The following is a 14,857-nucleotide window of genomic DNA, read 5'->3' on the forward strand; positions in this document are numbered from 1 at the left end:
GACAGCCTGTGCCACAGAGCCTGGGACCCTCCTAAAGGCATTCAGGAATGTTTGAGGGAAGCAGGTGACAATTTTCTGAGCTGTGCCACATGTTCCCAGCATGTGCCCTATTTCTCAGGGAGATGCACATCCCTTTGACAGCTCTGTGCTGCTCCCTGGACCAGCAGCAATGCTCCAGGAGCACCTGCTGGGTGAGCTGGAGCCTCCTCAGCCTCTCCAGCAAGACAAAGAGATGCCACCAACCCCAGCAACAAAGACACCACTAACTCCTGAAATTTGGGTACAAAATGCATTTGAGGGCAGCTCCCTCTTTACTGTGACAGTAATTGTGCCCTGTAGGACGTGGACATGATTGCCATCATGACAAATACACGGTCACTTTGTCATCTAACAACTGGCCAGAGCAGGAGCAGCTCACCAAAGCCCTCAGCAGCCCCAAAAGGAAGGAGTTTTCCCTGAGTGGGAAGTCCCTGGGGGCACTGCATCCCACACCTGGCACAGCCAAGCCTGCAGTGAGACGGTGACAGCATTTTCCACCCTGATTTCCCGGGATTTCAGGGCTCCCTGCTCAGAGATGTGCCACGAGGGCACGGGGAGAGGCTGCCATGGAAAGGGGCTGCAGAGCCAAAGCAGATTAACCAGCAAAAGCTTCCTTAATCACCTGGAGCTGAGGTTTATTCACAGGCTTTAAAGGCCAGCAGGGACCACGAGGAGCATCCTGAGTGCTCCCTGCCACCACGAGCACCCCAGCTGGGCACAGCCCCACTGCATCCCTGACCTGTGCCAGCCCCACAGCCAGGGCTGCAGCAGGAGGGCAGCACACAGCCACAGCCAGCACACTCAGACCTGGCTGGAGAAATTTGCTCCATCTGCTCACCAACAGCTTTCCCAAGACTTCCAGAGATTTTTTTTTCCCCCTCATATTTTCAGTTTCCACCGCATTTGATTTAATTGCCTTCTTTCTCCAGCTGTAATTGGCTCTCTGTGCTGCACTGCCATTAGAAAGCACTGGAGAGTGACTGGGATGTGGGATGGCCAGGAGGGAGCAGCAGCTGGGGAATTGTGGTTCCACAACCATTTCCACTGCCAGAAAGGCAGAGCAGCTCCAGGAGCTGGAGGCATCCTGCTGGCCCCACAGGGCATCCACATCTCCTGCTAACACAGAGGGAGGCTGAGCTGCCAGCCCAACAGCAGGGGTGCTTCTGGATGGAGAGGGGGATGAGAGCCAGGATTCCCCCTCTGTGATCCCAGGGCAGCTCTGGGATCCCAGCAGAGCCCACATGGGGAGAGCAGCAGCTCCACATTTACTACACCCCATCTGCTCCTCCACCACGCTGTGGTTTATAGGTAACCTGAGAGTGCTGGTAAATAATTCACTCTGCAGAAGGGGGTTAATACCAATTTACTCCACAGTACAAGGTATTAAAATAAAAAAACCCTGTAGTCACTTCTGTCACGTTCCCTCTGCTAGCCCCACTTTTAATAGGTAACATAATGAAGCCATTCCTGGGCTATTAGCCCTCCTCAGCCTGGTCAATAATTTACTATAATGGCTTTTGGAATCAGCTCTTTGCCATATTCCTCCTTTTTTTTTTTTTTTTTTTTCCTTTCTTTTTTTTTTTTTTTTTTTTTTTTTTTTGTTCCTAATAAGCCTTGACAAGCTGAGGCTGGGTGCTGCAGTGGGAACTGGGCTGTGGGACACTGAGGGGGCCCCCAGCAGCACGGACAGATGTGGCCCAGCCCCTCCCACAGCTGGGAAAAGCCTCTGCGAGCAGTTGGGTGAGACAATCCCTTTGAAGGGGAGAGGAACTCTCCTGCCACCAGGCTGCAGCCACAGCACATGGGGACCTCCAAGCTGCTCATCCCACCCAACGCTCTGCCCCTCTCCCTGCTCCATCCTCTTGCAGGAACCCAAGGCAGCAGCCCTGGTTCTGCACTCCGGGAGCCCACGGAGCAGAGCAGGGAGACTCCAGCCCCCCGTGCAAACCCACCGCCCACAGGGAGCTCCTACCTGCTTTAACACGGATGTTTGGGCTCCTGATTTTGCCAGCCGAGTTCTCTGCGGTGCAGAAGTAGTCGTTGTCGTGGATAAAGCTATTGAAGGCTGATGGCGAGAAGGGGTAGAGCTGCAAAGTCCCATTGGCATGGACATGCCGGATGTGGGGCACATCGTAGATGTCGTCACCTGTGGCCAGGTACCACCGAAGGACGGCGCTGGGTGACCCTGCTGCCGGGCAGGGGATCACCACCCCCACTGTGCTGGAGAAGGTGACCTGCTGCAGGGAGTCGTTCACAAAGTAGAGGCTGGTTCCAACATCTTCAGCGTGTGCTGCGGACAAAGCAGAGGCCACGAGGGCAGAGGGGTCACTGCAGGGATCGCCAGCCCTGGGGGGCACAGAGACCCCCTGACACAGAGACCCTCCCTGGCACAGAGACCCCTGGCACAGAGACCCCCGGCACAGAGACCCCCGGCACGGAGATCCCTTGACACAGAGACCCTCCCTGGCACAGAGACCCTCCCTGGCACAGAGATCCCTTGATACAGAGACCCCTTGACACAGAGACCCCCTGGCACAGAGCCCTCCCTGGCACAGAGACCCCCGGCACAGAGATCCCTTGACACAGAGACCCCCTGGCACAGAGCCCTCCCTGGCACAGAGACCCCCGGCACAGAGATCCCTTGACACAGAGACCCCCTGGCACAGAGCCCTCCCTGGCACAGAGACCCCCGGCACAGCCCGGCCCTGCGTGCGGAGCAGGGGAGCGCGGGAGCATCCGCGCACGGCTGGAAGCACACAGGCCACCTTCACAGGCCAGCGCTCCTGCTGCCAGCACGGATCAGGGATCACAGGCACCTCGGCAGGACAGCCAGGGGCTGTGCAGGCGAGGATGGACACCCCGGGCAGCCCCCGAGGCTTGCCCAGGGGTGCCCGGCTGGCTCTGAGCACCCACAGCCCCGGGGACACCGTGACAAGCATCAGCACTGCTCCTCCTGCCAACCCCGACATTCCTGTGATCCCCCAGCCTGGAGCAGCCCCATCCAGCACCCCTCAGCACAGCAGTGCCAACACACCCAGTGCACATCACTGCCAGGCAGGGCAGAGACCTCCCCTGCCACCCTGCCACTGCCTCCAAACCAGGAGAGGGGCTGGAAAACCACGATCAGAGCTGCTCCTCTCACCCAGAGCCACAGGCAGGGAATCCCAGACCCATCCTGCCCTCAGCCTGAGCCTCTCCTGGGCATCCCTGCACCATCCAAACGAGGTGTGTTCATGGGCACAGTCCAGGCAGAGCTTGTCCCACCTGCACACCCAGGAGCAGCTCTCACTGCTGGAGAACACTTCCCTTCTTGGGAAGTCGGGAATGGACCTCTGCACCCAACTCCTGCCGTGCCTCCTTCTCTCCAGGTCCCTCCAGGACCACGAGCTCCCCCTTCCCAACCCAAGCCAGTGCAGTTGGCTATAAATAAGGATGAGGAGGCCCCCAGTCACTTAGATCCGCTTTCTTTTTTTAGCTGCACTCTTTCCAAGTGGGCGGAAGGACAGGGATCTGGGAAGGGCCCTCGGCGGGTGTATTAATAGCAGCGGCTGAGCGCGCCCGTGGTGCCGCAGAGCCAATAAGCAGATCAGCCCCGTTCAGAAGGAGCCACGGGGGACCCTCCCTGACCTCGATTCCTTAACTTGGGGAGGAGGGGATGGCAGCAGGGGGAGAAGGAAAGGCTCACCCTCGGCTCCAGAGTGGCCATTGCCGCTCCATCTCTGTGCCAAGCTTCTCCAGCCAGGTGCCTGTCCTGCTCAGAGCCACCAGCCCCCAAACCATCCTCAACCTGCTCAGGATGGGACACCCTGAGACATCTCTGCTCAGAGCAGACTCCTCTCCACCCTTGTCCCAGCTGGATGTACAACCTGGAGCCTCTTTCAGCACCTGACTCTTGCTCTCTGTGTGCACTGCACAGAATCATCCCCAAAAATGACCAGGTTTCCTCCCCTGCCTGCTCAGAGCCCTCTGTGCCACAGAAGGGATGAGCTGATCGTGAGGTCCAGCTGTGCCACCACACGAGACAACCAATTTAGAGGTCACCACATCATCTCCTTGTGCTCCCATGCACCAGCTCCCTGTGTCCACACACGGGTGGAAGGAGACAAAGCCATTTATTTTTCCCTCCCTGGACGGACAGAGGAGCAAAGCTCCAGCCGAGCCCTCACAGAGCCACAGGGCCACTGCTCGGCCCTGCAGATGTCATTTTGTGACATCTCCAGGCTGGTTTGTCGTCATGAATCAGCATTTCCCTTCATCCCAGCAGCGCGGTGCTTCTCCCAAATACATGAAAGGGAAAAAAACGCACATTTGCAGGCAGAGGAAGGGAAACAAAGCCTGCACGAGCAGCACAGAGCTATTTGTGGCTGAGCCTGAGCTGAGCAGAAGATGGCTGGAGCCAGGGCACAGCAAAAGCCACCTTGAGCCTGGCTTTGGACCAAGGACATCTGGCTGTGCCCTGTGCTCCATCCAGGATCTCGCCCCAGATCCCACAGCACAGCTTGGGAAGGCTCCTGGAGCAGCCAGAGCCTGCCAGGGAAACATCCTCATCCTCAGCAGCACCAGCAGGGCTCAGAGCTGGACGGGTGAGGGGCTGGGGAGAGGAGTGGAAAAATACCTCATAAACAGAGAAATTCAGATTACCCATAAAGCTTTTTCAGGTCAAAGGGGGAAAGGGATTTTTAATAGAAAATGGAGGTTATGGGATTGGCAATAGTTATGTGACAGACGTATAGAGTTAAATCCTCATAATCTCCTTTACCATTTAGCATTGAGCACCATCCTAATTCCATGTTTCATAAAACTGTCTCCAAATCACTGGGAGAGATTAAAAATTTAGAAATAGCACAGCAATATTTTTAAACCAGAAATCACTGCTCACATCTGGTCAGATGTGCTGACCCTAACCTACATATCGAGGGCATTAATTCACATGAACCTGAAAAGAGGAGGCTGGGGGAGCTGAGCTGGAACAGTTTCTGCTGGGATTGCAGCCTGGAGCCCAGCCTGGCTCCAGCTGGGAGCTGCACTGAGCCCAGCACAGGGCTGGACACTGGGGCTGGCTCTGAAAGGCAGGTGTTTTAAGTTATCAGAGCTCAATCTTCCTAAATTGTGGTAAATTACAACCTAGAGGTGCTGAAATATTAATATCTCTATTCGAGCTGGGAGAAGCAAGTCATTTTGTTATCATCCCTTCAGAATATTTACTGGTCTTGATGGCTGGACTTCCCAAACTCCAGCACCTTCAGTGACACAGCAAAGCAAAGCACTGGGCTGTTCTGTTTGCTCCAGAGAGGGGCCACAAACTGTCCCCGGGATCTGTCACCATCTCTGGGAGAGGTGCAGCAATGCCATCACCTCCCCAGCAGCACAAAACCTCCTGGGGAAGAGCCCATCCTGTTCTAAGAAGCAGATTTAGGAGCAGTCTCAGACAAGGAGCGGCTTTGTGCCAGCCAGGGCTCTTCCTCCTGAGATAAGAGGCTTTTCCTGCTCTCCCTGCATGTCCATCACCTGTGCTGGCAGCACACAGCCAGCCCCGAGCCCACCCAAGGCCAGCAAGTCCCTCAGAGCTGAGCACTGTCCTTTACCCAGGTAAAGGACCTGACAGAGCTGGGAAAATGCTGAATATTTGGTGTTTCAAGGGGGTTCACACCATCCCCTGGGCAGCTTCTGACACCCTTCCTGATCCTGGTGGTGTCAGCTCCCTGGTGCCCACCCTGCCCTCCTCCAAGGCAGGTGGGGACCTGCTGGGGCTCCCCCCAGGAAAAACCCACCCAAAGGGTCTGGAGGGGACACCAGGGTTTCCCTGAGCCGGGCTGCAGGCATGCTGAGGAGGGCAGCAGGCTAATGGCCACCTCCCTGCTCATTTATTATCCTCATTAAGGGTGTTTGACACCTGCACTGCTCAAGGAGAAAGGGAACCAAAGCTTGGCACGCATCAGGCTGGGAATTACAGGGAGGTGGCAAGTCCTGGTCGTTCCTCTGTGCTGAGGAGAGGACAGTAATTCCATCACACACTGCCTGCACATTCAGGATGCTGGAGGAGCCTCCAGCTTTCCCTGGAGTGAGCTTCCTCCAAGCCCTCATCCCCAGGACACCCTCACCAGCTCTGTGCTAACCAAGGGAGTGACCTTGGAGCTGGTGGAGCAAGAAGTGGTACCTCCAAACACCATGGAAGGGATGAAGAGGGAAGTGCCCGAGGCTGGTCCTTTCCAAGGGGAGCACGGAGGTCCCTGGGAGAGCAGCACATCCTCCTGGGATGTCACCTCCCCACCGTGTCCCATCCCAAAGGGTTAAAGCCGTGACTCCTGCACACTGTGCCCCTCAGGGAAAGATCTCAGGGGTGGGAATTGTGTCAGGAAATGCCAAGCAGGGCCTGGGGCATTCAGCACAGCAGCAGCCACAGCAGGTACCTGCCACAGCATCCTCCCTGCCCTGGCACTGCAATTTGGCAGCCACACGAGTCCCACCCGGGCACAGCCCCTCTGGCTGGAGCACCACGGCCCTTCCTGAGCTGAAAAAGCAAAGAGGGAGCCAAGGAGAGCCTGCCTCTGGTCCTCTGTGGGTAAGGGCACAGCTCAAACGTGCTCCAAGCGCCTGCTCCTTAATGCATCTGCATGGAAATTAAGGCCTGAACCACCTCCAGCGATTACGACAGCACCCAGGCTGAGGCTGTAACCCTTGCCTGGGAAAAAAAAGCTCCCCTGGCTGGATTCCTGCTTCCTGAACCTCCCGTGGCAGCTCTTGAGAGGTACCAGCCCCACCACACCATCCACACAGGGTGGACATCCCCCAGCCCTGCCCCACCTCCCGAGCCCCCCAGCCTGGGGAGCCTCAGCTCTGGGGGTGAGGAACGAGCCCAGGGCCACAGGCAGGGACCTCTCCCTCCCCTCCCAGAGCCCACCTCCCTGCCTTGGCCACGCTGAACACAATGCCTGAGGTCCCAAGGGACATCTGGTGACATTACCCAGCCAGAGTGACAGCCCTGTGTCCCCAGGGAGGTCAGATGAGTGGGCATGAGGGGTGGGCAAGGGGACACAGCAGAGGCCACCCATGCCCTCCACAATGGCCAGGCCATGCTCCCCATCACCACAACCCACTGGGTGGCTTTGCAAGGTGGAGACCAGGATTCCCACCGACAGCAGGACACCCATGGGCCAGCTCTGCCAGTCCTCACCTCCTCCCCGTCCCCTCCTAGCCGTGCTCACTCCCCTCCCGGGGCCAGGAGCCGCCGCAGCCCCTGCCAGGCGCAGCTGGGAGCAGGCAGGAGCACGAGCCTGGCAATGGAATTGCTCCACGTTTGGTAGAGCTCTGCTGGCGGATGATGGCGGCGGCACGCAGCCTGAGCGCACTGGGGGCCGTTTCTGCGGGATCCACGAGCAGGGAAAGGGTGACTCCCAAACCCATGGTTATGTAAAGACCAAGAGCTGGCTCTAACCGAGACGTGAGAGGAGAGGAATGCTCTGCACCCCGAGCTGCCACTGCACATCCTCCCCGAACAGCAGCATCGACACCACTGCAGCGACCGAGCGCCTTCCTTTGTGCCCACCATGGACGTGGCACCCGTGCCTGGCTGAGAGGTGCCTCCATGCCATCAGCCTCGCGTGCTGCCGTGTCACAATTCCTGCCACAAACACTTCCAGCTCTGCTCTTGCCCTCGGCTCGCCAGCTGCTCCAGAGAAGGATGGAGTGCTGCCCATCCATCCCCCAGCACGGGGCCACACCAGCAGAGATCCAGCACCCCAACACCGAGGCGCTGCCCCGAGCTGTGCCCCAAGCCCCCAGCTCCAGGAAGGGCTGTTCCACAGCACACCCCTGGCACTCGCCCCTCGCACCAGGCACAGCCTCTTCCTGCAGAGGACAAACACCCAGGAACATCAGGGTTGCCTTTTTCCACTCCCCATCCCAAGGCAGGAGCAGCCCAGGCGCAGGTGAAGGCTCTGGGCTGGCCGCCATGGTGGCTCCTGGTGCTGGGAAATTTTGGCAGGATAAACAAGCGCCGGGCACGGCGAGAGGAGCTGAGCACTGCAGGCTTCTCCTCCGTGCATTTAATGAGGTTTCCATGTTTCATTTCAGAGACAAACGAGCGCTGTGCCACACTGGGGGGCCGAGATGGGAGAGATTAGAAACCGCGAGCTGCACCGTTCGCTGCGCCCAACGCGGGAACATCATGTAAATATAATGCCAATATAAATCAGGTGGCAGAGCCATCCAGCAACATCACGCAGGGAGACGCTTCCCTGGCTCCCAGCCTCTCAGTTGTGACCAGTCCGTTCCTCATCTCACCACTCGCCTCCCCTCTGCCTGGCTGCTCTCCCTCGCACTGCCAGACCATCTCACTGCTCAACTCTCCGCCTGCCAACCCCCTATTTCTGTTTATTTTATAAACAGGGGCAGAAATAAGCAGCTACAGCCCATCAAGGGATTTCTAAACTTCAGGGGTTCCTTGGATCAAATGTTTATCTGCTTTCAGTTTCTACTTGAGCTCTTGTTCTACAGCAGGAGCACGTTAAAAGGATGTGCTTCGATGCCCAGAAATATTAAGTATCTGAAAGGTTTATCATGCATTAAGCAATTCTTTTTTTTTGTCCTATTATTCTAATGAAACTTCCATTGTATTGCTGTCCTCTCTCTGGAACCGCTTCACATTAACACTTTGCATAACCAGGACTGTTCGATGCTGAAGATTTTTTTTTTTTTTTTAAGAAATAAAATGTAAAATGAGGCCACGAGGAGTTGTGCTAATGGAGGCTTTTAATTTGCTCTTCTCCGACGAGATAGCTCTGTGGGAAGAGATCCCTTTTCCAAGAAGCTGGGGCTGAAAAGATGCAAAAAGCAATAAACCAGTGCAACTCTTTATTATTTTGACTATTGGGGGTCGGAAGGAATCATGGCATCCTCGACGGTTATTTGTTTCCAGGTTTGTTATTTTTCCTTTTAGCACAGTAAAAAATGCAAATGTAAGCAAAGCAGACGCTGGCACGTTCAGCTCAGCAGATCTGAAGCACAATAGCGATTTTGGGTAAAGCTCCCAAAAGCAGCTTCACCCCAGCTCGAAAAAAGCAGCTATTCCATAATTAATAATTGATGGAATAATTGATCATCACCGCACAACTGGACAGGGTGCCCTATTAAACCTCAGTAAATATTTTTCATTGGATTAACATTCAGCTAACGGGGTAATGTAATGGGCAGCAAGAGAGGGCTCATGAAAGGAAGCAGCTCCGTCCCCTTTCTTTCACTTTCCTCATTTCCTAAAATTTCCCCCTTGCTGTTCTCAAATGTCAGAGACGATAATTAGGGCAAATGTCATTTTACATCCTCCGAGTAGACAATTTTCCAAGAGGTGGGCGCTTCCAGCACCGCATCCACAGGTCGGGTCGTGGGCAAAGAGGTAATTTATTACAGATACATAATTAAAAATTCCCGCAGATCCGGAAATGGGCAATTCCTTTATGTAACATGGATCGATTGTTGTAACAAACGCAGTGGGATTTAAGTGCCTGTGCTCCACGCAGCTCCTGCCTCTCTTTAATTGCATCTAGAGCAGAGACTCGGTTAGAGTATCACCTCTCTGGATGTGGGCAGCATCCACTTAATGCCCAACTTTAAATTAATCTGTAATCTTCCAGCGTGTGTCTCCTTGACACGCTTGTTCCATGATTCTCCCCATCCCCCCACACATATATGATTTATCTATAATCTGATTGATGTCAAGCCGTTGGGTTACACTTCACACAGCATTCCTAGGGGAAAGGATGCGAATTTTAAGGCATCGCTGGATTTCGCCTGCTGGCGGGATCAGGCTGAGAAGCGCTCCGGGGACACGGAGCGCTCGGTCCCGGCGCGGCCCCGCCGGAGGATGCAGCGCCCGTCGGTGCGGGGTCCCGGCGGCGGCTGCGGGAGCCGCTCCGGGATGCGCCGACACCGAGCCCCGCGCACCGAGCCCCGCGCACCGAGCCCCGCACACCGAGCCCCGCACACCGAGCCCCGCGCACCGAGCCCTGAACACAGAGCCCCGCACACCGAGCCCTGAACACAGAGCTCCGCACACCGAGCCCCGCACACCGAGCCCCGCGCACCGAGCCCCGCACACCGAGCCCCGCGCACCGAGCCCCGCGCACCGAGCCCCGCACACCGAGCCCCGCGCACCGAGCCCTGCACACCGAGCCCTGCACACCGAGCCCCGCGCTGCGCCGCGCCGTCCGGGGCGAGCGCTCCGCCAGAGCGCACCGACATCCCGGGCACTCGGGGAGGGCGCAGCGAGAGCGCGGCACCGGGAGCCGCGGAACCCCGGGCACGGCGCACCGACAGCCCAGGAAGGCGCACCAAGAGCCCCGGGACGCCGGGGAGGGCGCGGGCGTCCCGGGGAGGGCTTATCGAGATCCCAACAGGGCTTATCGAGACCCTCGGGACCGCGGGGAGGGCGCACCGACAGCCCAGGAAGGCGCACCGAGAGCCCCGGGACGCCGGGAAGGGCGCGCAGAAAGATGTGGGAGCAAGAAACGGAGCACCGAGAACCCCGGGGAGGGCGCAGCCCGTACCGCCCACCCGGTCCCGCTGCCGGGGACCCCCCGTCGCCCCCTCCGCGGTCCCCACGTACCTTTCGGCAAAGAGTACAGCAGGAGAAAAGTTACCAGCCACATGCCATACAGAGCAGCTCTGGCCCCGGGCTGCGGCGCAATTGCGGAGGTGCGGTGCCCCGGCGTGCCGCGCTCCTGCCGCCGCTGCCAGCCCGGCTGAGGTGCCCAGCGCCGCTCCCGCTCCGCCCCGCTCCGCTCCCGCCCGTGGGCCGGGCTCCCGCCCGCGCCCGCCCCCCCCGCGCCGCGCAGGGCTGGGGGCGGCCGCGGCCCCCGCCGCCCGAGCCCCTTCCTCCTCCTCCTCAAAGCTGGCAGAGCCTCCTGGCCCCCACCGGCCGCCCCCGAGCTGCGCTCGTCCCCGGGCCGTCAGCCCCGGTGCGGCCGGAGCGCGGGTCTCGCTCCCGCATCCCCGCAAAGCGGCACCGCGGAGCTTTGCCCTAGGTGAGCTCTGTCCTGGCCCGGCAGCACGGCTGGGCCACCCGGGACTCGCAGCTGCTCCCCGGGCCACCCGCACGCTCGTGCAGCATCCGGCGGACAAAAAATAATACGATGGTTTGGGTTGGAAGGGACCTTACAGACCATAGGGACACTTTTCACCTGCTCCAAGCCTTGCCCAGCCTGGCTTTGGACACTTCTGAGGATGGGAGAGCAGGGTTTCGGCAGCCCCTGCTGCTCCCGTGAGAGGGGACACAAGCAAGACAGGGCCAGCAGATTCATTACACATTCATCCCTCCAGCCAGCAAATAACAAACAAATACCAGCTAATGCTTTACTTTGGGGTGTATTTATCCAAGGCTTAGCTCAAGCCGAGGCTTGTACTCCCCAAGACTTAGTCGCACCAAAGCCAATTTGTCTGGACCGTTAGAGCATTCAGAGTGTCTTTTCTTGAAGTGATTATAGCAGGTTTTCTTTGCTTTCCAAAACAGCCTTTACAAGCCCAATTTGTTGGAAAATAAACAGAAAGAAAGATTAAAGCATTCAGATTTCAAACAAAACAACCAGCAGGAAAAACATTACGTTCGGATTTTTTAAAAAGCGCTGTTTAGATTCAATTGAGAACGCAACTATCGTCACGGAAATTGGGAAAACAACAGCCCCTTGGCCATTCCCAGCCCTCGTGGATTCTCTGCAAGCCTTCCCACCTAGAAGTCGCCTGTAGAGCTCAGCCAGGGGGTACCCGTGGGAGGGAGGTTCCCATTTCGGAGGGGGGACACGGCCAAAGGACACGGGAAGCTGCCAGGACGCAGAATCCTCCCCGTCGCCTCCTTGCTCCAGGCCACCCTCACCAAAAAACGCTGTCATTTTAGTGATGAGCACAGTGAGGCCACTACCACCTAACCCCTGCCCAGCCCTCAGTGCCAGCAGCAGAATCAGGCGCAAACACCGCGCCCGTGCTGCGCGGGTCTGACACAGCACAGCCTTCCCTCCTCCTCCTCCCCAAGGATGTGCTTCCTCTTCCTCAGCGCTGCCGATCTGGGTAGCGTTGTCACCACCCCCTCCCCAGCCCGTTCCCGGGCCACCTCAGCGGCTCGTGGGTGTCACAGCCGTCCCACGCGGGCACGTGCCGCTCGCCAGCCCCTCGCCCGCGCCGCTGGCCGCGCCACCAGAGTCCCGAGAGGCGGCGAGGCAGCAGCTGATGCGCACGCGGTGCCCACACATCCATCCCTCCAGGAGCCGAGGTGCATTTCAATCGCCACCTACATCGCCGTGCAGATGTTCGCCGATACTTGGCCGGGAAATTGGTATGCAGGCCCATACCCAGGCAAGCAGCGAAGCCCGGGCTCTGGGGAGCCCCAGCCACATGCGAGGCATCTGCCCCCTTCCCTCCCTGGCAGCTGCTGTAGGATGGCAGCGCAGCCCAGCCCAGCCTTGTCCCAGCGAGATGCCAGCCCCAGAACCTGCTACAGCACTTTCCAAACCAGCACAGAACGCGTCGGACTCAGGTGTGGTTGGAACCCTCCTACACTTGGGAGTGAATGGAACGGGGGAGCGTGAGCTGGCAGGGCACCCACGGGGCCCCACAGATCTCTGTGTGAGGCACGTGAGCAGGGGGAGTAAATGCTGCTCATCCGCTCATTTTTAGCTCCCTTGGCTGTTCCGCAGCTCTCGTGAGGTTCCTCACCATCCCCAGCTCAGAGAACCAGCCCAGCATATCGAGGGCTCCTTCCTCCAGGACAGAGCTGCTGGCGAGGCAGGAAGCAGCCCCAGAGTAAAAATTTAAAGCTGGCGTGGCGAGCACTCAGCCTGGGTCACACTCGGGGAGCCCTGGCGAGTCCTTGAGCCGCTTGTACCATTCGCTCCAGCCCTGTTTGCTCCTCCACGGATCGCCCAGCCCAGGCGCTTTGCCAGCTCGCTGAGCCCGGGCACACGTGCGGGGCTGGCAGCACTGGGCAGGCAGCCAGAGCTCCCGGAGCAGCAGCTCCTGCCAGCCCACACCTGGGGCTCAGCTCTTGCCCAGCTGCCGGCCAGCGTTTGGGGACATCAGCCTTTGCACAGCTCCGCGTCTGGATGCGCACAGGAAGCGTTCGTGTGTCACCTTTGCGTGCTCGTTCAGCCCGGAAAGCTGCAGGTGTCCTGCTACCAGCCAGAACTGCATCGTGTGCTTGGTGTGGCTGCGATGAGGAAAGGCAGGAAAACGCCACGGTAATTATTTGGGCAGCGCTGACCTGCGCTCTGGCGGCACAGGCGGCTCGCAGGAAGCCGGGCCAGCAGTGACTCGCCGGGAGAAGCCCGTCTCACGCTCCCTGTAGCCACTGCCATGCTCACAGGCAGCCAGCAGCCTGCCAGAGCCGGCAGCCAGCCCAGCTGCACGGTTCAAGGGTGAAGCTCACACTGAGGAATTAATTCCCTGGCCCAAACTCTGCACAAGACGCAGGAGAAATTATAGCAACACGTGCCCACGCACAGCTCTGAGCCACAACAGGCTCCGGGAGGAGGGACCCTCTGTGCTTCACCACAGCAGGAATTGCACAGGGAGGTCTTGCTGCCTCTGCTGAGGGCACGGGTCATCCCACACCCCTTTGAAAACATTCCCCCCCCTTCAATCCCCCCTTCCCTGGCATTTTTTTCTGCCTCTGGGCAGAATTACACTCAGCTCCAGGCTACCCCAGATCTCTGGGGATTACAGCAGTGCCCCGTGCTCACACACCCCGTTAGCCAGTGAGGTATTTCCCCCTAAAGGCAATTCTTCCGCTAATACTCGAGAACCCCACTCTCCATGCAGGCACAGAGGGACCAACATCCCAGAGGAGGATGCGCACATCACCCCAGACCTGCCAGGCTCAGCCCCCGCCGCCGCAGCCCGCATCCCCCGGCCAGGGCACCCCTCACCGGCCCCGCGGCCTCGGCCGCCCTCGCAGACAAATCCCCGGAGGAAGCGGTCATTAAAACAACAGGGCTACTTATCTGCCGCGAGCCGATTGCCACAAAGCACTTCCCACGCGTCGCCAACTTGCCCTGGCAGCACCTCTCGGAGCAGGGCCAGCCCTGGCGCGCAGGGACAAAGCCCAGTCCCAGTGACACGAACAGGCTCTGGGGGCAACGCGGGATGGGCTTCAGCTGATTACCGACCGCAGCTGGGTGGAAAAGTGCTGGGCATGCCTGGGTAAGATTCCTTCCAGCAAAATCTGCTGCCCCTCCTCCCTGGTTGCCCCCTACCCAAGGCTGGCCCTGTGCGGGTGCTGAGGGGGGAAGGACCCCACCTTGCCCGTGGCTGCAGCCCCCCAGTGCCTCAGTTTCCCCAGAGCAGAAGGGAGCAAGCGGCTGCCACATGGAGTGGAGGGAGGATAAACGGCCTGGAGGTGACGAGGGGCTTGTGCCTCAGTAAAGGGCTGCAAACCCTGGACAAACAGGTGCCAGTAGGTCAATATACCCAAAAATGACATCCTGCTTGAGCCCTCAGGGTCGTGCACTGCAGGAACAGCTGCGCTTCCACAAGGGATCCCTGGCACTTATAACTATGGACAAAGAGTGACACAAAAAGGGGGAACACTTTAAGACTTCCAGCCCAAACCATCCTGTGGTTCTGTTCTTTGCGAAAAGCTCCGCGTCCCCGATGCCCGGAGCCCGAATTCCTTGCCGGTCAAGCCGGGATTCCCGCCTTCCCAAGAAAAAGCCTCTTTCTTTCCCGGCAAGAAGCTGGGATTTGGTTCCCTCTAGTGTCGCCGCGCTCCGCTGCTGAGCCGGGACCAGGGGAGTGGGGACAGGGGCGAGGGGGCTTCACCGAGGGGAGCCCCGCGTGG

At 58.6% G+C, this 14,857-nt stretch overlaps 1 protein-coding gene across 2 annotated transcripts in view; it reads right to left on the bottom strand.

Moving 5' to 3' along the window:
• Positions 1-10,778, bottom strand: part of DSCAML1 (DS cell adhesion molecule like 1) — a 92,448-nt gene extending 81,670 nt beyond the window's left edge. For both annotated transcript variants that reach the window (XM_079326717.1, XM_079326718.1), the window contains exons 1-2: positions 10,640-10,778; positions 2,012-2,329 (exon numbers count right to left, since the gene is read on the bottom strand). In XM_079326717.1, the coding sequence (XP_079182843.1) occupies positions 2,012-2,329; positions 10,640-10,682 (361 nt within the window). In that variant the 5' untranslated portion in view covers positions 10,683-10,778. The remainder of the gene's footprint in view (positions 1-2,011; positions 2,330-10,639) is intronic.
• Between the last annotated feature and the right edge of the window lie 4,079 nt (positions 10,779-14,857).

The sequence above is a fragment of the Erithacus rubecula genome, assembly GCF_903797595.1.
Source record: "Erithacus rubecula genome assembly, chromosome: 25".
Taxonomy (NCBI): Eukaryota; Metazoa; Chordata; class Aves; order Passeriformes; family Muscicapidae; genus Erithacus; species Erithacus rubecula.